The sequence below is a fragment of the Panthera onca genome, chromosome F2, assembly GCF_046562875.1.
Source record: "Panthera onca isolate mPanOnc1 chromosome F2, mPanOnc1 haplotype 2, whole genome shotgun sequence".
Taxonomy (NCBI): domain Eukaryota; kingdom Metazoa; phylum Chordata; class Mammalia; order Carnivora; family Felidae; genus Panthera; species Panthera onca.
In genome coordinates this window covers 80,831,450-80,858,028 of record NC_138356.1, presented here as the reverse complement: position 1 = coordinate 80,858,028, position 26,579 = coordinate 80,831,450, and the positions used below count along the sequence as shown (strand labels likewise).

Below are 26,579 nucleotides of genomic sequence, written 5' to 3'. Positions count from 1 at the left end.
GATGGAACATTCAGTGTGACCACCTCTTGGTTCCTTTTTTGTCAGATGTTTTTGGTTGTGTGTTTTTTTTTTTTTCTGTAAGGACACACATTTTTTTCTTATTAGTGAACTGTTTTTTAGAATAGTTTTAGGTTCATAGCAAAACTGAGAGCATAGAGTACCGAGTTCCCATGTGTCGTCATCCTACACATTCAGCCGCCTCCATCTCCAGCGTCCCCGACCACAGTGGTTCCTGTGTTACAACTGACAAACCGGTCCTGACCCTTGGTCATCAGGCCAAGTCCGGAGCTTGCCGTGGGGTTCACTCCTGCTGCTGTGCACTCTGGGTTTGGGCAGCCGGGCGACGCGTCTCTACCATTGTGGTGTCCTGGAGAGTGGTTTCACTGCCCTGAAATTGCCGTCTCCACCCTCCCCCACGCCACCCCACTCCAGCCCCCGGCAACCACCAATGTTTTTACTGTCTCCACGGTTTTGCCTCTTCCACGGTGTCATACAATCTTTGGGGACTGGTTTCTTTCACTTAGCAATGTGCATTTAAGGTTCTTTCGTATCTTTTCGTGGCTTGATAGGTCATTTCTTTTTAATGCTGAATAACAACATCCCCTTGTCTGGCTGGACCACAGATTATTTAAACACTCACCTGCTGAGGGACACCGTGGCTGCTTCCGGGTTTTGGCAATTGTGAATAAAACTGTAAACATCCACGTGCAGGTTCTTGCGTGGACAGAAGTTTTCAGCTCCTTTGGGTAAATGCCAGCGAGCCTGATTGCTGGATCAGCTGGGAAGAGCTCGTTCGGTTTGTGAGAAACCCCCGAACTGTTTCCCAAGGTGACTGCGCCGTTCTGCGTCCCCAGGAGCCGTGAGTGCGCGCGTCCCTGTTCCCGAGCGCGCACCCCTGTTGCTCGGCCTCCCCGACAGGTGCTGTCCGTGCGCATGCTCCGGCCACGCCCAGAGGTGTGTGCCGGGATCTCGTATTTTACAGTTTTCTGACGCTGCGTGACGTGGAGCTTCTTTCCGTGTGGTTACTTGCCATCCGTGCGTCTTTAGTGAGCTGTCTCTGGGTGTTTTGCCCTTTCTTAAATCAAATTGTTCGGTTTTTTATTGTTGAGTTTGTTGTGTATTTTGGAGATGTGTCTTTTGCAAATATTTTCTCTCAATCTGTGGCTTGTCTTGTTACAACATTGATTTTATGTTGGAAATCAATGGGATTTCTTAAATGCTTTTCAGGAAATAACCTTATAAACAGATTTGCCAGAATGCTTCTTTCTTATCAAGGATACTTTAGACTTGCTTGATTAAATTTTACGTCTTTTTATACTCTTGGTCTAAAATCTGATCATCTCCGAGAGAGAGAGAGAGCGAGAGAGAGAGAGAGCGCGCGAGAGCCAGCACACACACTCGAGCAGGGGAGGGGGAAGAGAGAGGGGAGAGAATCTTAAGCAGGCTCCACACGGGGCTCGATCCCATGACTGTGTGATCGTGACCTGAACCAAAATTAAGAGTCTGACGCTTTTAACGACCGAGCCACCCAGGCACCCCGAAGTAGACCTTATCATCTACTGCTGTCTGCTTGGTTTCCCTGGCTCTTATGTTGTCTGTAGGTTGGTATTCTTTGCCATGGTCGTCTGGTGAGAGAGGGAGGCAGGCTGATGGTAACGGAGAGGACCGTACTAGTAAATATTTTACAGGGTCATTGGAGGTTAACAGTTGATGACGTTTTAGAAAAATGTTAGCAGTTCGGTGGATTTTCTGAGGGTAGGGATGCCTGTTTTTAACTGGTTTTTAACTGGTGGGTGTACAAAACAGACAGCCGTGGCCGCAGACGGGCCGCCGTAACGCGTTCGCGGCACACCTCCAGGTCCCGGAGTGCTGCCGGCGCGCATGCGTGCCCGTGCGCATGCGGGGGCGGCGTGGAAGGGGCGGGACGTATTTGAGGTGCGTTGCAAGCGTGCACCGCTTCCCGCGACCGTTATCCAGGAGCTGTGGCTCCGCGGGTTTTGTAGTCGCACGGCTGTCGAATGTGCGTGGAATCTCGAAGTCGAACCCAAGGTCCGGGTGCCTGTCAGAAATCACGCTGCAGTTAACTTTTGATGGCATTCAGTTAACAGCGGCTTTCCACATCGCGAATGGTAGGAAGTCACGTGTTCTGGCATCGGTTACTCCTAAATTAGAAACAGGACAATAGAGGAAGTTGTTGATTGGAACAATTGTAGTTTCACTAAGTGCATCTGCAGATCATAACCAAACTGTTGTCCTCGAGCGCGCTGCCGGTCCCTGGGCTCCAGAGTTTCTCTGCTCGGGGAAGCCCGTCTGAGAGGTGTTGCTGCCCTTCTGAATAGGAGACTCCGGAGTCGGAGGTCACAACCTGTCCACGTTCTTGGGCTCCGCGGCAGGCTCTTAGGCATGTGCGGTTTCCCGTGCTCTGGGGTCTTAAGGCGCTTCAGTGCAGTGGCAGGGTTTCGCCTGGGCATGTGAAACCAGGTACTTCAGAAGGGAACATAACATGCCAATGGTCTTAGTCATTTTGGTTAATGCCCCAGCATTTGTGTAAAACAGCGTCCTTAGAGAAGACAGTTTGCGAGCTAGAAGAGTCCTTCCCGTGCCTCGCTTTGTGGGCAGTAAACCTGGCTTTCGGGTACCCGATCGCCCCCCTCGGTGCCATGACTCCCCCGGCACCCCGGCCCCGGGTCAGGGCAGGGCAGCCACGTGGCCCAGCCCTGCGGTGCTCCAGCTCCTTCCTGTCCTTCTCAAAGGTTCTTTCCATTCCTTTCCCTAGACAAGAAGTGAGGGGAGGCCGTTTCAGACTCTTCCGCAGACTTTTTATGCCCAGGAAAGGTGCAGCCATCTGCCACCTGGCCCCTTGTGCCTCACTCCCGCACAAGTGCTGTGATTTAGTTCAGTTCAGACCGGCAGGGACCCTGAATTCCTGTCTGAGGAGCCGATGATCGGGCTCCACGCAGCGCGCACGCAAGCTTCGGAACATCACCCTCTGTGCCTCCAAGTTGGGGACTGCACGTGGTGGTTTGGTTACTTTGGTAATGGTCAGTACGTTTGTCAACCTGGTGATGGCCTTTTTGTCCATTCTCACGCAGACACTAAAGAATTAGATTATCAAATTAAAGTGTAAAAGTCAGTGGCCTTAATTACACAGGAAGGGGGACACGGGGACGTTGCAGAGCATTGGAAATGTCCTGTGTCTTGACATAAATTTGTTGAAACGTAATGAACATGGTACATCTTCCTACGTGTAAGTTGTACCTGAGCAAATGAGTAAACATCACTTACTGGCCGTCTTGTAGGCAAACTAACTGGTTGGGAAATATAAGGGAAGAGAAAATCCCGTTTACATTGGCCACAAAAAAGGTAAAGATTGTTAGGAAGAGGCTTACCTAGAAATGTGGAAAACTCGTGGAAGGAGTATTTCGAAATTCCTGCAAGAGTACTGAGGTGGTCTCAGACAAACAGAGCGAGAGCCCTCCTTCTCCGGCAGGGCAATGTGGCGGCCTACAATGGCCGTTCTCTCGGGGCTGACCTATAAGATTAATGGAATCACATAAGAGTACCAACAAAAAATACTGTTTTTCCTGAGCTAGTCAAGCTTTTAAAGTTCATATACTTGAAACAAACATGCCAGAATAAATAGGAACATGTGGGGAAATAGCAGTGTTACTGGACATGGGCAGACAGGCATGCTAGTTGAACAGAATAGAAAACAGGGAAACAGACCCAAGTACCGATGGAAATTTGATGTATGATAAAGAGGAATCTCAGAATTGGGGGGGTGGACTTACAAATACATCCCGTTGCGATGATCGGATGATCGTTGGGAAAAGATAACGGTAGATCCTTACCTCACACCATACACAGGAATATGAATCTGAGATCTAAAATGTTCCCACTAGATTTTCACTGGGAACTAATGGCCAAGCTGAGCATTCTACAGCCTGTATGCGTAGCCTCGGAGTCTTTACGGAATGTGCTAGGTGTTCTCAAACCTATCCGATTAGGCCACTACATCTCCCATGTACTATGGACCCTTCAGCTGTGGCTCTTTAACAGAAATAACTTGCATTGGCTCTTCTGTCTTTAACTGGCTCTCCCCTCACAGCCTGGGTTGCCACGGTCTCTGATTTAGCTGTTCACGTAGCTAATGCTCATATTGCTAAGTGCATGAGGCTGAAATTTTATTTTTAAATTATTTTGTGTCATCCCCTAAAATGCTTATAAAATCCCCAGGGCTTGCAGGAGTGTTTGGCAACAGTGGCTTCGCCAAGTGCTGTCTTGCTGATTAGCAGTTGGGCATTATCTTCAAGGTGTCTGACTGTAAGCCAGGTTAGTCAAACCTTTGAGGAACCCGAGCGTCCACTGACGTGAGTGGATTTTGTTAGTTCGGCCTCATTTAAACTTACTGGTTGGAAAGCAGCTTTGACTCTGGGAATTGGTGCTAACTTGTGAAGGCATTCCCACCGCGGCTTGGGGATGCTAACGTGGTGAGTCCACAGAGCCGTGAGATGCGGTTGGAGTTTTGTATTTACTAACTGCTGCTTAAAGTCAAACTAACCAAAGATGCTAACGATATTTGTCATTTTCATCAATATAGATGACAGTGAAGTTGCCTGTGTAAAATCTATTCTTGCCACTTGCCACTGCGTTTGCACGGCTTGAGGAAGGGAAGCCAGCTGTGTTAATGCCTAGACTCCTTGAATGACAGGTAAACCCCACACCACGCTCATGCCATTTCACGCGGGCTTCCCTGAGGCCTGACCCTGGTAGTGGGCCGCCCCGACCATCTGGGCGTGATGCTCTCCGAGAGCTGGTGCGGGTGGGGGTGGCTTTCCAGTGTACACGGCCCCTAGTGCGTACTGGTCGGCTGGTGGGCCGGCTCTCATTCATTCGTTCATTTATTCATTCAGTCTCTCTGTAACCTCACCGGGCTCCTGCCGTGTGGCCAGGCACAGCGGGAGGTGTGGGGACATGGGTGGTGGCCTCTTCCGTGGGAGTTTCTCTGTTTCCCCGGGGCCAGGGTGGCTGTGAGAGCTCCTCTCACGGGGTGGGGGGGTGGGGCCAGTCTTCCGGGGAGGGCCGAGACGGAGAAGGGTCCCCAGGGATGCTCTCTGAACATATGGTGCGGGGGGGCGCCGAGGCCAGGTGGGGCTTTCTTTAGAGCTCCCCCAGAGAATCGTGTACTCTCGAGGGGAAATAGCTGGAACCCTTCTCCCTTTCCCAGACCGGATCCCAGAGGCCACCTCCTGCTATGGGAGAGTGTGGCTGGAGCCCGCCTGTGCTGGAGTCCTGTCTGCTTTGAGCAGCAACTGATTGGGTCCATAACGGGGCAGGATGTGGACCTTGCCACATCTGGTCCTGTTGATTGATTCAAAATGTAATAACATAAAGTGTCACGTTTCAGCATTTCTGGAGACTTTTCCCTGTTTAATCATAACCTTAGAACAGTGTTTCTCAGCTTTGACAGAGTTGACGTTTTGGGCTGGATCCTTGTCTGCTGTGGGGCCGTGCTGAGCAGCGTCTCTGGCCCCTACTCAGGTTGTGATGACCAGCAGTCTGTCCAGACACTGCCTGGTGTCCTCGGCGGCACACGGTTGCCCCCGGTTGAGAACCACTGCCTTAAAACAGCTCAAGTCTGTTCCATGTGGAGCGTGGCTTCTAGCTGTTGCGGAGACGGCCCCAGCGGAAACTGCCTTATCTCAGACGTGGGTGTCGGGACGGCCCCAGCCGTGGGTACAGCGCACTGGGACGGAGCTAAAGGGTCTCGTGTTTGTAATGAAATCACTAGGATTCATAGAAAACCGATGACTCATTTCTGCCCCCAAAAACCCGGACAGTTTGGGCTTTTACAAAAGCCCAGAGTATGTCTGGACGTACTTTCTTCGCATAAAAATCATCTGTCTTGTTTGGTGGATGAAATAAGGCATTTAAAATCATTGACCCTATTTTGGCATAAGAATCACAGGTTGACAAAAGGGTTTCTTTCCTTTCGTTTTCTTAGGCTGGGAATCGCTCCACAGGTGGGGATAGAGAGTAAGAACAGCAGGTGTTGGTAATTGGGTGTTTTTGTGTTGTTTTTTTTAATGTTTATTTATTGTTGAGGGGGGTGGGGAGAGAGAGAGACAGACAGACAGACTGTGAGTGGGGAAGGGGCCGAGAGAGGGGGAGACACAGAATCCGAAGCAGGCTCTAGGCTCCGAGCTTTCGGCACAGAGCCCGACACGGGGCTTGAACTCATGAACGGCAAGATCATGACCTGAGCCGAAGTCAGATGCTTGACTGAGCCACCCAGACACCCCTTGGTTTGGTAATTGTTAATGTTGGGTGATTTTTTGTTTTCAATATCATTTTGTTTACTTTTTGTGTTAGAAGTACTTTCATAGGGGCGGCTGGGTGGCTCAGTTGGTTAAGCAGCTGACTCTTGATATCGGCTCAGGTCAGGATCTGAGGGTTTGTGAGTTTGAGCCCCATGTCGTTCTCTGTGCTCACAGTGCAGAACCTACTTTGAATCCTCTGTCTCTGTCTCTGTCTCTCCCTCTCCCTCTCCCTCTCCCTCCCTCCCTCCCTCCCTCCCTCCTTCCCTCCTTCCCTCCTTCCCTCCTTCTCCCTCTCCCTCCCTCTCCCATGTGCACTCTTTCTCTCAAAAATAAATGTTATAAAAATTGAAAAGAAGCAGTTTCATAGTATGTTTTCTAAAAAGGTAGAGGTTAGAAACCGTGGGCTTTTTTTTTTTTTTTTTTAATTTATTTAGAAACCGTGGTTTTAATGCAGATACTATATGGTAGGGAACACTTAGAAAATTTGCAAGAAGTCTCGAGCTCGGGGATCCTCAGTGTGAAGCGTGGTGGTGTTCAGGGGCCGTGAGGGGCACACGTGCAGTCAGGACACACGGACACGCAATGGACGTGCGGTCCGCAAGGATGTTGCTGCACGAAGGGGGCCGAGAGGCAGCCCCACAGTGGTGAAGTGGCGGGGAAGAACTTGACCTTGAGGGAGGGCAGCCCGGCCTTGCCCAAGGTTGGGGACCTGCCATCGCCCTGGGGCTCTCTGAGGGGGCACTAAGTGAAAGTGGCCCTTAGTTTCTCATTCCTTCTCGGAGGAAGGGAGAAGGCACTAATTAAGATCATCTTTGGCTATGTGAATAGTAACTAGAAACATTTTTATTTAAACCTTTTGTTGAAAATCTCTGGTAGGATATCAACTCACAGACCTACCTTAATATAAAAAAGACGTGAACACCATTTGTGTGATTTTGGGGTCCCCTCTTTTTTAAAACTTTTTTAGAGGGTGAGCACACATGCGTGTGTAAGCAGGGGGAGGAGCAGGGGTGAGTGGGGGAGAGAGAGAGAATGAATATCTCAAACAGGCACCACGCCCAGTGTGGAGTCTGACATGGGGCTTGATCCCACAACCCCAGTATCATGACCTGAGCCGAAATCAAGAGTCGAACGCTCAAGCAACTGAGCCACCCAGGCGCCCCCACGGGGTCCCCGTTTTTAATTCACTTCAGATTGAACAGAACCCCAGTTCCTGGAGGCCGGACTCCAGCAGAGTGCATGGGCAGAACTGCATCCTTAGTCTTGCCTCGCATTTTCCTAAAACCTTTCTAAGGGGAAATTTCGAGTTAAATGCGAGGCAGTCGATGCTTTATTGTGGTCTGCTCCTCTGGGGAGGGAATGCATCACAAAGCTGGGTTGTAGGGACCAGGGCAGGGTAAGTGCAGGATGGGGTCGGGAGTCCCACACCCCTAGGAAGGTGTGTGGGTCGGGAGTCTGTGAGCCCCCACGTGTGATATTCAGACTTCGGGATGCATGTACTTTTTTCCTGCAGAGGGGCTGTAACTTTGATTTGATCATCAGAAAGTTTCATGACCCGAAAAGGTTAAAGACCACCGCTGTAGATGGCCCACACAGCAAGAACTCAGCTGCCTTTGGGTGGACTTTGAATGTCCCCGCTCTAGGTGGCAAAACCCCCTCGTTCTTGCCGTACCCACCCTCCCGATTTCCACCTCCTGGCCCGCATCTCCGCTCCTTTTCCAGCGTCCCCGCCTCCCCCGCCCCTCCACCCCCACTGCCGGCCAGTCTGCTGATGGTTATTGCTGGCCCGGGAGCGGAAGCTGAGCTGCCTTCCTCTGTCTGCTCGTTTTTTTCTGCTCTGGCTTCCCTCTGTTGTCCTGTCTTCATCCTGCCCCAGGATTAGATCCATAGAAGATGTTTCTCTGGGAGCTGGGGTCTGTTTTCTCTGCAGCTGACCCAGAGTAAGCACCAGAGACCTGCGGCGGTCTGAGGTCGGGGTCTCCCAGGTGGCCGAGGACCAGTCCGTGGAGCGCCTGGCCAGCCAGGGGTGGGAGGCCACGTGGCGGCCGCCCCCGGCTGACTCTCTGGTGGGGTTGTTTTCCTCTTTTGCAGATCAACCAGTCACTCGATGGGGAGCAACGGCGGACCACCTTTTTGTGTCACCTTCCCACTTCTCTGTAGCAAGAAAAATCACTTCAGCACCTCTTCAATAATAATGATGAAACTGGTATTAACTGAATGGCAATTATGGATTTTTAACTCTAATTCACAGTAAACCAGCAAGCCATATGTTTAAAATCCAACCAAAAATCATTCTGTTCTGCTGCGTGTCTCACCCGATTGTGAGAAGTGGAGAGATCTCTGTTTGTACAAAGAGGGATATAAGCATCACTTGCCAGAGGAACACAACTGAAGCAGAAGGAGAAGGTGTCCTAATTTATCCTTGAAGATATATGATAGCATTATTTATATAGATAGAGAAAATATATATATATTAACAAATATATATATATATATATATACACACACATATATATATATATTTTTGGTGGTAATGAAAATGGCTCCGCAAAATGCCGACTCAGAATCTATGCAAGTTCAAGACTTACCTGTGCCCCTGCCAGACCTGCAGAAGCCCGGAGGTGAGGACACCCACTACGAGACCATCAGCGAGGGGTCCATAGACCGGATCCCTGTGCGCCTGTGGGTGATGCACGGGGCCGTGATGTTCGGCAGGGAGTTCTGTTACGCCATGGAGACGGCGCTGGTCACTCCCATCCTGTTGCAGATTGGTAAGTGCCGTCCGTGCCTGGCCTGGTCCTTCGCGCTGAGCGTCGGCGGTTCGAACGCAGGAGCGGACGTCGGCACCCGGAGCTCGCCCCGCGGGCTGGAAAGTGTCGAGAGCCCCGGGAAGCGGCCTCCCGCGCTTCGCTTTCCTCAACCCACTCTGGCCGTTGTTTTCCTCCCGGTTTAAACTGCGGCTGGGAGGGGGGTGGTCCTTGGATGCTGAAGTGGACGTAGCTGTTGGCAAAGAGGTGGTTGGGCGCTCGAGTGCGTGCAGTCAGCTTTGATATGTTCTCATCTGAGCGAGCCCGTCTCCCTGACGTACCTCCTGCCGCGCCCCCGCCGCCCGGACACGGTCGCCAGCCGCGTGTGTCCTCCGGGGCGAGCGGGGAGCATCTGCCTCTCGCTTGGCTTCCTTCCCGAGAAAGGGGATCTTGCTGCAGACCGACAAGGCAAGCGCTTGGGACGAGAGTAACGTGAGAATAACCCCGAATAACATGGTTTTCCGTTGCCGTCTTGTTGTGGACTATTAACTCTGAGTTTCGTGTGGACTCCAGTGGTTGAATGATGGGCATTTCCAGAAATCCTGGAGCTCGCACAGTTCCACTCCGCTACGAGGCCTAGTATGAGGAAACAACCCTGGTGTTCCTTGCAGATTACCGCTGGGGTGCCTCAGGCCCGTAGAGTTTTGTCGGAGTTTGGTTTTCCCTGCTGTCTAAGGAAGAGTTCTGGGTGAGGGATCAAGCTGTTTAAAATCCTTGGTTCCTTCCGGGATTCTACATACGCATAGTATCTGCTCATTTTGGTTGTTTTAGGAACATTTCTCTCTCCAAACATAATGTTTCTTGTTGGGTGAGCGCTGACCAGGCCCCGCTCCGCGGATCACTTATTCAGGGGCCTGAGTCCAAAGGTGGTGGCGCTTCCTCCCGTTCTGATGGCACCATCAGGGGGGAACAGACCTCCTCCCCCCGTCACAGCGGCGACACTGCCACCGGTGGTGGTTCCCGTCCGCGCCCCTGCGTCCTGGCACGTGCCTAGCATGTTAACTTATTCTCTCGGTGATGAGGTTACCATCCTTCAACACCTTTTTCTCTCTCTAACCCCGGGCTTTCTCTTTCGTCTTTAACAATGTCCTGACAAGGCTTCAGACAAGGCTAAGAGCTTTCCGAGCGTGAGTGGCCAGTAGAGCGTTCATCACTCTTGATCTCCTGTCCTTGCATTTGTGCTCTTCATGTTCCTTGGGGGCCCACCGCACGCTGGGACCCTGAGGGTGGACGGGAACCTGAGGGTGCACGGGACACCGCGTCTGTTCTCGTGCTGCCCGCCTCTGGTGGTGGTGGTGGAGGTGGGGAAGTGGCCAGATAGTTGACAGGGCTGTGAGCAGGAGGGAGCAGGGTGACTGCAGACCCTCACGGGGGGTGCCCAGCTCGCAGGGGCTGGCACGGAAGGCCCGTCAGTGCCGGGGTGGGGGGGATCTGGGTAGATGGTGTGGACAGCAAGCAGAGGGCGCTTAGAAGGGAGGGGTCTCGGCAGGTTTAAGATACCGGAAGACTGGCTTTGTGGCCAGATCTCGGGGGAGTCCGGTGGCCATTAATTTTACCAGACATTTATTTTGTCCCTTCAGTATGTGAGGACTTGGGTTTGGCCCACAGTTGAGGTCATCTCTAGGTGGGTTGGTTGCAAGCAGAAATCGAGTCTCCTCACACTCTGTTTCCAGACGGCCTCTAGACCACCGGAAGCTCTGGGTACTGAGAACTAAGTTGTTGTGTGAGTACAGATTTGGGGTTGTTATTCCCAGTTTCTTCGTGGTAGGTTATATGTCCTACGGCTTAGAACCCCGGCACTGACTTCTCCGTGGAATGTTCACTTGACAGGCTGTGGCTCTCCCATTTCTGTACAACTTAGCACACTTCATCATTCGGGTTTGAGTATTTAATGTGCTATGGGAGACCCGCATCAGTTTTGGATAATCTGGGGGTAATAAACACACATCTTACTGTTTACACCATACGTCTTCTGTGCACTAGTGGCAGCTTTTGAAAGTTGTAGGTGTGTCTGCTGAGTGCAAACCTCTGGAGATGATGACTGTCCAGGGTAGGGGAGAGTGAGAGGGGCCTGTGCTGACCCCCGGCACGCCCCGGGACTCGTTCGGGAGGAGAGCGTGGCTGGGGGATGCAGGGGATCTTTACAGGTGGAAGGAATGGTTCTTCGTGAGTTGTTCTTAGCTGGGCTTACACGGAGTCCAGAAACGAGGCCCGACTGACTTCTCAGGGTTGGGCTTTCCACTGAGGGGCAACGTAGTGATCGCAGTTTTCTCTGATTCGAGTCTGAGTTTCTTAAAAAGTTGTCTGCCATGCCCAGAGGTACGGTGTTTATTATTGGATTTTATGTATTGACAACTATCGAAGCCGATATCGAAACGGTCGCATTCTTCCACTCTAAGTGGATGATTTAACCCACCTGATCCACGTTTGCGGTTGTGGAACTACCTGTGAAGACCAGGTGTGTTTCCATCACCCCGAAGGGCCCCCCGGCGGCCCTTACATCCACCCACTCCCAGCCACCGTCAGTCTGCTGCTGGCACAGGTTAGCTCTCTTTGGAGTCTCGTCTACTATGGGATCAGAGTATGTAGTCTGGTGCCTGTCGGGTAGCGTAATGCTCCTGTGATTGATTCGCGAGGCTTCCTGCAGGAGTGCGGGCTCCGTCCCCGGGATGGACACACCCTCTTTTGTCTATCCACTCATCGCTGATGCACATTTTTGGGTTGTTTCCATTTGGAGACGGTCGTAACTAAAGCTGCTCCGAGCATTCGCCTGCAGGTCTTTGTGTGGACGCGCGGTTCGTTTCTCCTGAGCAGGCCTGGGCACGGGACCCTCGGGTCATGTGGCCGGGCAGGTTTGCCGTTATAGGAAAAGACCCTTCCCCACCTGTTTCTTCACCTCCCTGGCAGCATTTGCATTTCCCAAATGAATACTGATGTTAAGTGTCTTATTGGGTATTCGTGAAATCATTTTTTTAAAATGGTTTTAAACTAGTTTTTGAGAGAGAGACAGAACACAAGTGGGGGAGGGCAGAGAGAGAGGGAGACACAGAATCCGAAGCAGGCTCCAGGCTCTGAGCTGTCAGCACAGGGCCCGATGCGGGGCTCAAACTCACAGACCGGGGGATCAGGACCCTGGCCGGAGTCAGATGCCCAACTGGCTGAGCCACCCAGGTGCCCCTACTGAGTATTCATTTATCCTCTTAGGTGAATGGTGTGTTCAGACTCTGTCTGATATTTTAGTTGGGGTTTTTGTCTCATTGTGTTACAAGAGTTCTTTATACATTATTGATAAAAATCCTTTGTCAGGCAGGTGTTTGCAAATGTTTTCCCCCAGTCTGTGGTTTCCCTTTCATCGTCCTAATGGTATCTTAAAAGCAAAAGTTTTTAATTTAGATGAAGTTCGGTATATCAATTATTTGTATTTTTTTTTTTGTTTTGTTTTAACTAAGAAATCTGTGCCTGACCCAAGGGCATACTGATTTTCTCTTATGTTTTCTTCTGGATGTTTTGCTTTATAGTTTCAGCTCTCACAGTTAGGTCACTTAGTCATTTTGAGTTAATTTTTGTGTATGGTAGGAGTTGAAGGGCCCCCCTTCACTTTGGTAAACGGAAATCCAGTTCCAGCACCATTTGTGAAAAAGACTGTCCTTTCCCATTGAATTCCATGGCCCCTTTGTTGACAACTAACTGCTTACATATGTATGAGTCTATTTCTAGACTCTTCATCCTGGGCCGATGGTCTGTTTGTCTTTCCTCAATACCATACTGCCTTAATTACTGTGGCTTTATAGTACATCTTGAAATTGGGTGATGTAGGTTCTCTGACTTTATTTACCCTTTATTCTTATTTATTTATTTAAAATGCTTATTGAGAAAGAGACAGCGTGCAACTGGGGGAAGGGCAGAGAGAGAAGGAGACAGGTTCCCAAGCGGGCTCTGTGCTGACAGCTGAGAGCCCACAGTGCCGGGCTGAGACTCAAGAACCGTGAGATCATGATCTGAGCTAAAGTTGGATGCTTACTGGACTGAGCCACCCAGGTGCTCCGAGAGAGAGAATCTTAACCAGGCTCTACATTCAGCGCAGAGCCCAGTTCAGGGCTTGATCCCATGACCTGGGGATCCTGACCTGAGCCGAAATCAAGAGTCCATGCCCAACCAACTGAGCCACCCAGCACCCCTTAATTTTCATTTGTAATTGTAAATCACTACATATAGAAATGTAAGAACTTTTTTTTTAAAGTATGTTCCATGCCCAATGTGGGGCTTGAACTCACAACCCTGAGATCAAGAGTTTGATGCTGTACCAACTGGGCCACCTAGCTACCCCCTCCCCCCCAAATTTTTATATTGAGTTTGTATCCTTAGTAAACTCACTTATCAGTTGGAGTAGCTTTTAATGTCTGCAAGGTCTGTAGTGATGTTCCTTTTTGCTTGATGATGATAATTTGTATCATCTATTTGGTCACGTTGGTTACAGATGGGTCAATGTTATCTTTTCAGAAACTCAGCTTTTTATTTCATTGATTTCTCTATTGTTTGTCCATTTCCTATTTTATTAATTTATGTTCTTCATTTTTTCTTTGGTTTTAATTTACTCTCTTTCTGGTTTCTTAAGGTCAAGCTTAACACATGGTTTTTTAAATTTCTCCTTCCCAGGGCGCCTGGGTGGCTCAGTCGGTTAAGCGTCCGACTTTGGCTCTGGTCATGAACTTGTAGTTTGTGAGTTTGAGCCCCGCATTGGGCTCTGTGCTGACAGCTCAGATCCTGGAGCCTGCTTCGGATTCTGTGTCTCCCTGTCTCTCTGTTCCTCCCCTGCTCGTGCTGTCTCTCTGTCTCTCTTAAAAATAAATAAAGAATTTTAAAAAATTAAAAAAAAAATAAATTTCTCCTTCCCAATAAAATCATTTCTAATAAGTCACTTGTTAGAAATGATCTTATTTATAATAAATAAATTTGCAGAGAGGGCTCAGGAGGAGTGTAAATGGGATCCCAAAGCCCCGGGGTACCTGCAGTGGTCAGTAGACTCTGAGATGGCCCCCAGTGACGACCCCCCGACCCCCCCCCCCCCCCCGCCACCAACCTGGTTTCCTTGGCCTGGTGTAATCTTCTCCTCTTGAGGTTTTTCTTTTAACCAATAGAATATGGCAACAATGAGTGGATGTCACCTCTGTAACTAGATCACAAAAGAGTGTGGCTTCTGTCTGGTCAGAAGGCCGGTTCCTTTGCCCTTGTGGCTTGTCTACTTTGCTGAATCACTGTTGTCAGGAAGATTTATGTGGCCAGGAACTGAGGGAGCCTCTAGCTAAGTGCCAGCGAGGGCTAAAGGCTCTAGGTCCCAGAGCCTGCAAGAACTGAATCCTTGCATAAGTCAAGCAGGTGAGCATAGCAACCAATCTCCCCCTCCCACCCCCGCAAGCCCTGAGACAGCTGTGGCCGTGGGAGAGACCCTGAGCCAGACCACCCAGCCGAGCCGTGCCCAGGTTCCTGACCCACAGAAACTGAGATAGCAAATGTTCTCGGCCACTGTATGGCACGTGATTTGTTACGAGGCAATAGCTAAGCGGGATGTGGGCTCTGTTAAGGTTTTTGACTATGGTGTTTCACCCCTTTCAGTTTAGAACATTTAGTGTGTGTGTGTGTGTGTGTGTGTGTGTGTGTGTGTGTGTGTGTGTGTGTATTTTTAAGATTTTATATTTAAGTAATCTTTACACCCAACGTGGGGCTCAAACTCACAACCTGGAGATCAAGAGTCTCACACTCCACCTGCTGAGCCAGCCAGGTGCCCCTAGAACATTTAGTATTTTCCCCATTACCTCTAAAATACTCGTCATGTTAGACAGTGTGTAAGTGCTTTGGAAGAAATGTGCTTGTAGTGATAAATATCTTGACACAGAAGCTTACGTTCTAATTGGTGTTTTAAAATACCAGATGATGGCAAATCTTTCGTAAGGTTGATTTCCCCAACTCTGAGGACTTCCCCTGGAAGATCACTGGAAACTGGAAACTATGAGAAGGAAGTGAGTTCATAAAACTTGGGAAGAAAGTGGTTTTCGTCCAGGAGCAGCTCATTGAGGGTGTGGCCATTCATCTGTGGCAGCTTTCTGAGGTTGTTAAGCTGGTGCCGTCTGGTTGAGTGCGTCATCCTCTGTCCTTAAAATGCAAGAAGCGGTGGCCCAACTGAACACGAAACGCGGCGAGTGGCACAGGTGCAGCAGTGGCCCCCAGCGGAGAAGTGCCCGCTCACGGCCTGTTGCCTCGAGGCCGTCCTGCGACTCGGTGGCTATTGACCCAGCCCGCAGACGGAGCTCTTGTGCCCAGGAAGGGCCTTCCGCCCCTCCTCAACCTTGGGGTTGGTCCCCTGGCCTAAGGCTGGTTCCTGGGCCCCTTTGTCTCCTCTGCCCCTCCTCCCAGCTGGCCGCCCTGCTTGGGTTAGATGAGGGTCCGGGCCTTGGGACCCAGCGTGCTCTGAGCTGTCTGTCTCGGGGTACCTTTGATGCCTGTAGAAGCTGAACTTGGCTGTGGAGAGGCCGGATGCTGTGGAATTCAGAGCCCCCCCCCCCCCCCCCCCCCCCCGAAGGCAAGAGCTAAGGGGCTCAGGGAAGCTAGCTCTGGACCTGGGCTGTGGGGGTGTGACTGCTCAGCTGCTCTGTGCAAGGCTGTTTCTGGCTTTTCATTTGCATGATTTGCTCACGGGGCGCAGCTTTCCTGACCCTCTTTGTGGTGGGGGGGTGGGGGGAGCCTTCCAGCCAGCTGCTGGCTGTCGGAGGAGCCTGTGCTGCGGTCTGCGTCTCTATAGCCTTAAGTACCTCTGCGGGTCCCCGCACCGCCTTCTCTGAAACGGCCCGCGGAGCTGGTGTGGATGAAGCGCTTGGACTGGAGTCTGTCTGAGGCGCTTAACCTAGTCCGCTCTCCCCGCCCTGAGCCCCTTGGGTGTCCAGCTCCGCCCGCCAGGTGACGCCATCACGCCGGGCCACTCCCGCACGTGTCCTGCTCACTTGCGGGTGGCAGTGTAGATGTGACGAGGCACGGCCGGGCTCATTTATCTGGCCGCTTGGAGCTCACGCCTGCGGGGATGCCCAGCTGTCCGCAGACTCGCTGTGGGCACCCGGGACCCTTCCTCGCGTGTTCCCACACGTCACCCGCCGTCGTGATCCCCCTCGGGGCAGGTTCACGCTTCCCCCCACGCCCGGCGCGGAGCCGCCCACTCTGCGTCCGCCGAAGGAAGGACTTGCCGAGGAGGAAGCTGCCCTGCCCCGCACGCCCGCCCGTCCGAGCCCGAGGCCCGGCCTCCCGGCTGTCTGGCGCGTGGGTGAAGCCTCGGGGCTCTCCGGGGAAGGGGCCTCGCGGAGCTAGGTGTTCGCGTCAGCGCGTGCCTGCCCCCGAATGGAGCCTCCCCGTGGCCCTGGGACACCCCGGGCGCACCTGCTTCGGTTGGGGGCCCCCCAGGATGGAGCAGGGACCAAGAGTCTCAGGTCGCCCGGCTGAGCTGCTGGCGGGGAGACGGGCGCCCTTCGGTCTCCGGGAGCGTCTGGCAAATGTTTCCGCATACTTGGCGTGCTGTTCTGTTGTCCTGACGGTGGGAGCCGTGGGCTTGGCCACAGCCCTGCCCGGTTTGTGAACACGGGGGCCCTTCCCTTCTGTTCGCTGCGGCTGCTGAGCCGGGTGCCCCACGGAGCTGCTCCGTGTCGTTGTCGGGTGATGCCAGCTTCTCCCTCTGCGTGGGCCTTTCAACCCCTCCTGGCCTTCCTGCCGGCACCGCGGGTCCGTGGTGTGGGGGGGCCTCGTGAACCACAGGGCTGGCGTCCCCAACACAGAGGGGAGACATGGTGGGGCGCCTGGAGGGCTCAGTCGGTTGAGCGTCTGACTCTCGATTTCGGCTCAGGTCACAATCTCATGGTTCCTGGGATCGAGCCTCGTACCGGGCTCTGTGCTGACAGCATGGAGCCTGCTTGGGATTCTCTCTGTCTCGCTCTGTCTCTCTCTCTTTCTCTCTCTCCCTCTGCCCCTCCCCATCTCCTGTGCGTGCACGCTCTTTCTCAAAATAAACTTAAAAACAAACCAAAAAAAAGACGACACGGTGCCCTCCACCCACTCCTCCCAGCAGAGAGGACAGATGTGGCCAAGGCGGCTGTGACTTGGAGCTCAGAGGACGTGTCCTGTGCGCGGCGTCCCCGGGGAATGACCGTGCCGATGCCCGTGATGATTTTTACCGTGGTCCCTGATGGCGCGAAGGTGGGAGGGTTTGTCCCTTCCCTGCTGGCTGTCCACTGCACAGAAGTCCGTGCCGGTGGCCACTGAGGACGAGCAGGCCTCTCTCCGGGAGGCGAGGAGAGCACTGCCGCGTGCTCTTGTTCTGAGGCCGCAGAGATGGTTCGGAGCGAGCCGTGGAGTTCTTCCCATCTTCGGGGGGCCGTGCCCCGTCAGGGGGACACCGGAGCGTGCCTCCCCAGCCAGCGGTTGCCCCGATTGGCCGAGCAGCTCCACAGTGCCCTGCTTGCAAGGTGTCTGCGTCCTCAGTCCGGGCTCTCCCTGTCTTGGGCACCCGGGCGCGGTGCACCTGTTGCCGGAAGCCAGCCCTTCTGGTGTCTTTTAGGCCTGACGTAATTCTGTGGCATCCCGAAGAGTGGTGGCTTTTTCACAAAAGTACCTTCTGTTTTGTTGAAGTAATAACTGTCATAGTCGAATGTGTCAGCAGGATCTGAACACGTCCTCTGAAAGCCAGCCAGATGGGCTTGGCAGATGTTAGGGGCGCAGGGAGACACCTGACAAGGACTCATGTCCTCCCCTGGGAGGGGCTCCCGTCCCCTGGTCTGGGACCCAGGCAGCCTGGGTCTGCAGAGCATCTCCGCGTTTAAAGTCCAGTAAGCAATCGCCATTGGGACCCATGTTTAAGGTGAAAGCGTCCTTCCTGGGGTGTGTGGCTGGTGCCGCGGCTTCCCAAATTCCCAGGGAAGCCGAGTGGGCGTGGCCGCATGGACCAGCGACCCAGTGACCTGTCACCTGGGGCACTTGCCACCACGCCCTGGAGCTCCAGCAGGTGACAAACCAAGTAAACTTTCGTTCTTGCGAGAACTTCACGTTCTTTTATGGAACCGGCGTCTGTTCCCGGGTCCCGGTACGGCGGAGAGCGATGGTCTGTCGGTCTGTTCTCGATGCTGGATTCCCCACCTTCCGCTGCGGCTTTTCCTTCCCGTGCTGAACGTGCCGTGTGGGAAGGCGGTGTCGAAATGTCCCCGCCGGTAGCCAGGCACGTTCATGGTGTAGTGTGGAAGCCAGCTGGGCTGGCCGGCTGCAGTCCCAGGTTGGAGAAATTAGGATTCTAACTCCGGTATTTGTTTTGCTCCATACATTCTGTTTGTCACGTGGGCTGGACCCCCTAGAGGAACGGGGCCTTCCAGGCGTCGTCCCACGCACCCTTCGCAGCCGCACAGCTTTGTTTTCCTCTCACAGTAAACGTGGGTCTTGCGGGTTTTATTTTTGGTTGCGCGTTGTCTCCTGTGATCTCGGCTAAGTGCACGTGTGGTGACGAATGGACTTGGCGGGACTGCTCGGTTTCCGTGACGATGGAGCCCATGTGTCCTCGTGTCATTCTGTGAAGGACGGGACCCTCGGCCTGCGCACTTGCTGCGGGGACCTGCTGGGGAGTCAGATGCCAAACTTTTTCCACAAGAGGTGAAGAAGTTTGATAAGTGCCAGTTTAAATCCAAACGCTCTAAACTGTGTGTGTGTGTGTGTGTGTGTGTGTGTGTGTGTGTGTGTGGCTCTCCAGGGACGTGCGCTCCTGAACACCAGGTAAATGAAAGAGCACCACAGAGCACGCGAAAGTTCTGCCACAGGAAAGCTGCTGTCCCTGCTTACCTGGCTGGGTAAAACGTCAGGTCTCAAACAACTGCTTCCTTCTCTAAAAGGGGGCTCTAGACGAGAAGTGAGTGTCCTTCCCCGGTGCTGGCACGGGTGCTGCCGAATTGGGGGGCTCAGTGGGGAGCAGAGGAGGTGGACGGGGTGCAGGGAGAGCGGAGGGATGGTGTGGGGCCGACCCTTCCTTCGCGGCCCCGCGCCCCAGGCGTCCGGCTGGCTGTAGAAGGGCACAGCGTGGGCATGAAAGGGACACTCAGTTCCCCATGGAAGATGTCCACCAGCAGCCCCTGAGCACTGTCCATGGAGCCCACCCAGCTCAGCCTGCAGTCCGCACCCACTGTGGTTCTGAACCCTTGCTCACAGGGGAGGCTGTCTTTTTTCTTAATGTTTATTTTTGAGAGAGACAGCAGATGTGAAGCAGACTCTGTGCTGACAGCAGAGAGCGCAATATGGGGCTTGAACTCACAGACTGTGAGATCATGACCTGAGCCAAAGTTGGACACTCAACCGACCTAGCCACATGGGCACCCTCCCCCTTTTTTTTCTTAGAACAAGTGTGAACAGGGGGTGAAAGGGCAGAGGGAGAGAGAGAATCTCAAGGAGGCTCCATGCTCCGCACAGAGCCCGTCTGGGGTCCATTCCATGACTGTGGGATCATGACCTGAGCCGAAATCAAGAGTTGGATGTTTAACCTACTGAGCCACCCAGGCACCCCCTTTTTTGGGGGGTGGGAGGAGGGTGTCTTTAAATTTAAATTTGATTTCTCTTGAATCAGTAGCATTTCCACCAAGCTCAGATTTCCAAAGTCCCAATTTTTCAGACTGAGATTTCCATCCTCCTGCCCCCAATCTCCAGGTTTATCCCTGGAGGCAGAGCCAGCTTCTTGCGCCTCCTTCCGGAGACTCCCCACAGGCAAGACACGAGACCAATGGCTCTGTGACTCGCTGTCTCCAGCAGCGGCTCCTGAGGCACATCCAAAGTGGTTCTTCTGGGATAAAGATCCCAGTTCCAGGTCAAAGCACAAAGCCTGTCTGCGGTGGCTCTGGTGCCTGCCGGGTGGCCCAGCCCCGCTCTTCCTGGGATTTTCCCATCGGTCTTGCGGCTTGTCCCTGGTCCCTTCAGAGTCCCTGCCATCCCTTCCTCAGCTGTCCAAGAGCTGGTTTCTTAGCCACTGTATACCCACCCCACTTACTGAACAGTTCAGCTTTTGGAGGGGGCTTTTGTTTTAATGATGATTTATTTTTGAGAGAGAAAGAGACAGAGAGTGAGCAGGGGAGGGGCAGAGAGAGAGGGAGACACAGAATCCGAAGCAGGCTCCAGGCTCTGACCTGTCAGCACAGAGCCCGACGCGGGGCTCGAACCCACCAACAGTGAGATCATGACCTGAGCTGAAGTCTCTTAACTGACTGAGCCACCCGGGGGTCCCTGGAGGGGACTTCTAAAGCTGCATTCTCAGGCCCCGGGCTCAAAGATTCAAATACAGGACGTTGGAGCGGCACCTCCAAGGCCGTGTTCCGGTGTTTGTTTTGTTAGTGCTGAGGCGGCTTCAGCCCTTCTCGGAAGGAGGGACTGCCCCGTGGTCTGCGGGCGCAGGAGGGGCTGCCCCGGAAGCTGCTGCAGAACGCTCCTCCGCACGCCTGGCCCGGTAGGTGCGCTGTCTGTGCCGCGTGTGTGCGCATGCGCGGGTCTGTGCGCCTGCTGGGTGGTCAGAATCCAGTAGCAACGTGCGGTCACCCGTAAGCCTGGGGAAGCACCTGTCCCCGAGCCCTGCACAGCCCTGGCTTGAAGACCAGGTGGCCGTGCCCCTCCTGGGCCTGTTCCCATCCAGCACCCTTCCTGGGAAGGCGATGTCTCCCCCCCCCCCCTCGTCGTTTGCCTCTTGCTTTAGGGTGTCTCCTCCAGGGAAGAGGAAAGTCATATAAAAGTTGCGGCCTCTCAGTTTGACTAATGACTCAGAACTGGGTTATCATTACAAGATCCTAATTCGTGGGGAAAGTGAGATTTTGTCTTCTCTACTTGGTCCAGGATGCAGGGTAAAGCTTGATGTGCGGTCTTTGCATGTCTGCTAATAAAAAAAACCCCAGGCTTCCCCCCCTTTGCATTGTAGCTTAATGTGAGCCAGGATTCCCAGGCTATGATTTGTTGTTATTCGAAGCCCACCTTTTCTTCCTGTGGGAAAAGACTACCCTTTAACAGCCTGCCTTAAGGAAAACATTTGAAGTCTGAGTGCTTTAAGTGCTAGTCATTTTCTTCCACACCCTGGATTGTTCAGGGAGGGGGATGTTGGCGGCGGTGCTGGCCCAGACGGCAGTCGGAACATGACCCCGCCGGATCTGTGCCCTGCCCTTGCGGGAGCCCCGTGCCCTGTCCTGCAGCTGCTGCCAGCCCGTGCCGCTGACTCTCCGTGTGAGTGAGGTTGGAAGTCGGCAGGACGCAGCGCCCGTGAGGACGGAGAGACAGGCTCACGCTGCATCCAAAGTGAAAACGCATCCGGTTACCTTGCGTGCACGCGCGTGTGTGCGTGGATGGACTCCACGTGTACCTCCTGCATCCTCCTTGAGTGAGCTCGTGTGTTGTTGAACAGGTCGTGTTACTGTGTTTCCTGCAAGATGCATCCAACTTGGAGCTCCCAACAGGTGTGCTTAGACCAGGGCAGCGACTGTTGGGTGGTGTTCCTGTCACTCCCCTTGCCGCGGAGGTGGCAGGTTATCTTAAACGGTGTACTTTCTCCATTTCAAATGCGATTGCCGCCTTTCTAGGAGTTCCCTGTGAGTATAATGACGCCTTCGAAAGGGTCCAGTGAAACCTTTGTATTTTGTCTGAAGGTACCGGTGGCCCGGGGCCTTTTGTTGATAGCACTCTTGGTTGGTTTTCCTATTTTGAAAAAGCAGACCCAGCAGCCAGCTATCCCGTTTCCTTTGTGCAGGAGGCGTTTCTAAGGCACACCTGCCCCAGTTCACGCAGGCTGTAGTGTCCGTAGCTCTCGAGGGGGCCCTGCAGAAATCCACTAGGGCCCCACTCACCTCGGGACCCAGACAGCCGACCCCAAGGACACGAGAGGAGTCGCGTCAGATGCCTCGGTGCTGGCTTGGACTCTTGCTTCTGCTGAGGTGTGGGCACACCGGTTGGCAGAATGCGCACAGAGGCTGGGGTCGAAGGGAGTGGTGTCATTTGAGGGATATTTCGAAGACTCAGGTGGCCGTGTCAGCCTGAAGAAGTGATAGCTTGGGGAAGCTGGAGGTCTTGTCCCTGAGCACCTGGAAAATGGGCAGGTAGCAGAGGCAGGAGCTATACCTCTGGGGCCCAGAACCCAGGGCCAGGAGACCAGCTGCCCAGCTTATACGTGAGTGTGCACCCGTCAGCCCATCTGAGGTGATGTGCACAGGCCCTCCAGCACCCGGGCAGGAGGACCCTCCCTGTCAGTGGGCAGGAAGCCCTGGGCGGTGTGTGGGAACCTCCCCTGCATAGAGGGTCTGTTGTTTAGGCAGAGCGCAGGTTGGAGTTTGTGGGTTTTAATCCTGCGTTCCACTCTCTGGTTTTTCTCTAACAGCTGAAAGAACATCAGGCCTGGTGCAGCACCTCCCCCCCCCCCCCCCCCCCCCCCCGCTTCAGGTTGTTGAGGCTCCTTATCTGACAGCTCTCGGAACGGTGGAAACTGATGCGGTACAAGCCTGGGGGGATTTTATGAGCAGGCTCTCTGGGCGTCCTTCCTGGCGCTTGGCTCAAGCCTTGGCTTATCTGTGGTTGCGGGTCTGCAGGGCCCCAAGGGCAGAGGCAGGTCGGCCGGCTCCCCACAGCGCCCCCTGGGTTTTGTCCCCGGTGTGTGCACCGGCGTCTAGCAGCCCGCCTCCTCTGGGGGGAGGCGAGCCCAGGCCGCTCCCAGCTGGGATGTGGGGCACAGGCGTCTAGTGCTCGATTGTTCCCTGAGTGGGGAGTGCTGGGCTCAGTGCCCTCCCCTCACCCCAGGAGCTTCACAGAGCGAGGAGGCAGGCGCACCCAGCGTTGCCCGCAGGGTGGGCCGCGGTGCTGGAGGCAGAGAGGGCGAGGACGGTGGATGGCTGAAGTTGGACGGCCCCTCGAAGACGTTAGTCTAAGCAAACAGTCCAGATGCAAAGGGACAAATCCTGCGTGATTGCCCTTCTTTGAGGGACCCCGAGGAGTCCAGTTCACAGAGACACAGAATGGAGGGTGGGGGACGGGGGCGGGGGGCTGGGCGTTAGTGATTAACGGGGACAGTTTGGGTTTTGCAAGATGAAAGCGTGCCGGGTGGACGCATAGTGGCGATGGCTGTGCGGCAGCGCGACCGTATCCGACGTCCCCGAACCGCACGCCGCAAAATGAGAAAAGCGGTCAGTATTATCTGTCTTTTACCACAGTTTTTAAAATGTGGAAAAAAATAGGACGGGCCCCACAGAACGTCCAGCTAAACACTGGGTTTCCTGCTGACACGAGACTAAGGAAGCCTGAAGGGTGGCACGGGGCCCGGGCTTGGAGACGGCTGACTGCCCGCGCTCTCCAGTGCTGGAGAATTCCACCACCCGCAGGCATGCTGTCCTCGCCTGGGACTCCCGGGAAAGCCCCCCCCACCCCCCCCCGGGGTCAGGGGACCCTCACCGTGCCTCCAGAGCACCGTCCTCATGGACTGTGGAAACAGGCCACATGGCAGAAGGAAAGGCGTGTACGTAGGCGGGAGTCTGTGAGAATCTCCTGAATTTTGACCAAAATAATTGAAAAACTTTGTGTAAGACTGTTTTGTTTGGATTGGGAAGTCGGGATTTCCTTGTGTTTCAGATCATTGTTATTTTAGAAACAATGAAACGTCAGCTGTAGTCGTTTTTCCCAAGGAATTATGAAGCCTGTTCCTCTTTGCTCAGCGCCCACGGAGCGCCTACCTGCTTGGTGCTGGGCCCGGCCCCAGCGTGGAGAGCGCTGCCGCGGTGGCCGGGTTACAGTCGCACGGAGCTGAGGACGTGTGGCCACGACAGTTGGCTGAGGTCAGGGCTTTGGGAGTAAATGCGCAATGCCGGAGCCCTCGTTCCCGGGATCAAATGTTTCCAGATCGGGGAAGGCCCGCACGGAGGTGATCTGTCCAATGAGCCGGGCTCCAGGGCGTGGGCTCCAGGGTGTGCCCGTGCTGGGTGCTCCGCCAGGGCCTGGTGAGGGTTGCGATTGATGGGCCGGAGGAGCAAGGTTAGGAAGGACAGTTAGGGGATTAGCTGTGGCCTGCCTTGTTGAAGGCGAGCATGGGAACCACAAAGACAGGAGGCTACCCTCCTGGGCACAGGGGATGGGAAGTCAGGAGGCCGTGGAGAGACACCGGGCCTCCTTGTTGCAAAGAGTAAGTGGAGGTCAGTGAGTGAAGCAAGGGTGAGTCAGCGCATTCTGGGCTGTGACTTGCGGGGGGAGTCGTAGAGAGTGTGGCGTGTCCAGTGGCACGGGGGTGGGGGCTCACTGCAGAGTGATGTGAGCCGAGATCTGACCTCTGGGAGGCAGGGGTCAGGTCACAGGAGACCTTAAGTGCCACGCCAAGGAGGTTATTTACAGAGAAACCTGGCCAGTTCCGCCTTTCTTCAGCATCGAGCATATGAGCACTGGTAAGGCAGGAAGTTTTTAGAGGGCGTTTTTGTTTATTTTTGAAAGAGCGTGTGTGTGTGCGTGCACACTTGTGCGTGATCAGGGAGGGGCAGGAGGAGAGACGGAATCCCACGCAGGCTCAGTGTGGAGCTGGACATGGGGCTTGGACTCAACGAACTCTGAAATCGTGACCGGAGCTGAAATCAAGAGCCGGACACTTAATTAACCAACCGAGCCACCCAGGCGCCCCATAGAAGTTTTAATAGTAGGCGACATATCATCGCCGTTTCCAGACTTAGCAGACTGGTTCTCAAAATTGTGGTGACCGTACACGGAGCATATGCACACGCGGTCCAAGAGGACGGAAGAAGCGAAGCTAGCCGTTCCTGCAGAAAATGACGGTTGAACTTACGGCGAAAGCCAAAAAGAAGTTAAATCAATTCTAACCAAACATTACAAACGTGTTGAAAACGTAAGCCACCAGGCAGCCCACACTCCCCGAGTGTGGGTTTGGGGTGACCTGTGGCACCCGTGCGCTCCTCAGGTGAGCACAGCTGAGTGTCTTCCTGATCGTCTCCAGAGGGGTGTTCAAGGCTGACTTCTCAAAGGAAGCGCTGTAAATGTGCAGTGTTTTCCTTAAACATTAGTATCAAAAAAAATAGGAGAATCCCAGAGAGGCTTAAAATTTTTTTTTAAAGTTTATTTATTTATTTTGAGGGAGAGAGAGAGCAGGGGAGGGGCAGAGAGAAAGGGGGGGAGAGAGAGAGAGAGAGAGAGAGAGAGAGAGTCTGTCAGCACAGAGCCCCATGCGGGGTTTGAACTCACGAACCGTGAGATCATGGCCTGAGTTAAAGTCAGATGCTGAACCGACTGAGCCACCCGGGCGCCCGGGTTTGTCCCCCATTTAAATGAAGAATGGATATGGATGTATCTTCCAGCTTGTGAACTATTTTGGGGACATCGCAGAAAGTTCAGTATGACGTTGAGAATCCGAAGTAACTTTGTTAGAAGTGCTGCGTCTGCAACTCTGGACGGAGGTCGGTGGGTCACAGAATGGAAAACGGGGTGGAGAGACTGAAGATGCGAATTTCCGCTTGAGGTGACCAGGGCTGGACGAGGGCGGAGTCCGGCGGGGACTCTCCGTGGTCGGTTCAACTGGCTCTGCCAGCCCGTGGGCCTGCGTTTCCCAGCCGGAGTCGCGGGCAGAGCAGGACGGGGGCTGGCGGAGGGGTGGGGGGTCCGGCATTTCTCACTTTTAGCCAAGTTACGTTCTGCTTTAAGTTCCTCTTAGACTTACACCTGCGACATGTTGCTGTCATTTTAAACCATGACTCAGGACAATTGCTGCCTGTCTTGGTGGTAGTTTTGACCCAGCAGCAGTTTTGTGCTGTGCCCCACGCTCTTCCTGTTCCGCGAGCCCCGGGGAGGCCCGGGCTCCGAACACTTCCCTTTTCTCACAGCAGGCCCCGGGGGTGTGCCGCCCGTAGCTTGCTCATCAGTTACTAGCCGTCCCGGAGAGCCCCCGCCGGGGGAGCGGAAGGCCTTCGCTTCCCCATATTCTGTCCACACTTGCCAGGTTGTGACAGCAAAGCAGGATTTAACCCGGCCAAGCCGAATGTGCGGGCTGTGTAGACGCAGCCACGTTGTGGGTTTGGGTGCTTTTTCTCTGTGCTGCCGTGACCCGACACTCAGGATTTATAGACGGGGCTCACGAGCATCTCCTGCGAGGCGGGGGTGGTGTCTGAGCAGAGTAGGGCCCCCGCTGCTGGTTTTCGTCCGACTGGTATTGGCAGGTGCTCCCGCGGGGCGGGACCCCGGCCTCCGCAGGTCCTGAGAGCGGAGCCGGAGTGCGCGGGTCGCCTGTGTCTCTGGGCCCCGGCCTTTCGCCTTCACTGGAGGCGAGGCGGTGTGCGCCCTCCTGTCCTTGCCAGAGGGCAGGCTGGCGCTTGGAGGACCGGCCCCCACACGGCAGCGCCCCGGGAAGCTAGCTGCTGGGAGGAGGCCTCCGAACCGAGCCCGG

The 26,579-nt window shown here is 54.0% G+C and overlaps 1 protein-coding gene across 4 annotated transcripts in view; it reads left to right on the top strand.

Annotated features, from left to right (window-relative positions):
- The window catches only part of SLC45A4 (solute carrier family 45 member 4), a 79,133-nt gene that overhangs the window by 33,035 nt on the left and 19,519 nt on the right, over nucleotides 1-26,579 (top strand). For 2 of the 4 annotated variants that reach the window (XR_014136486.1, XM_081792024.1), the window contains exons 2-3: nucleotides 4,601-4,711; nucleotides 8,412-9,091. Coding sequence is in view for 3 of the 4 variants with exons in the window: in XM_081792024.1 (XP_081648150.1) it covers nucleotides 8,854-9,091 (238 nt within the window). In the remaining variant the exon portion in view is untranslated. The remainder of the gene's footprint in view (nucleotides 1-4,600; nucleotides 4,712-8,411; nucleotides 9,092-26,579) is intronic. The other 2 variants (XM_081792025.1, XM_081792026.1) reach the window with 1 other exon arrangement.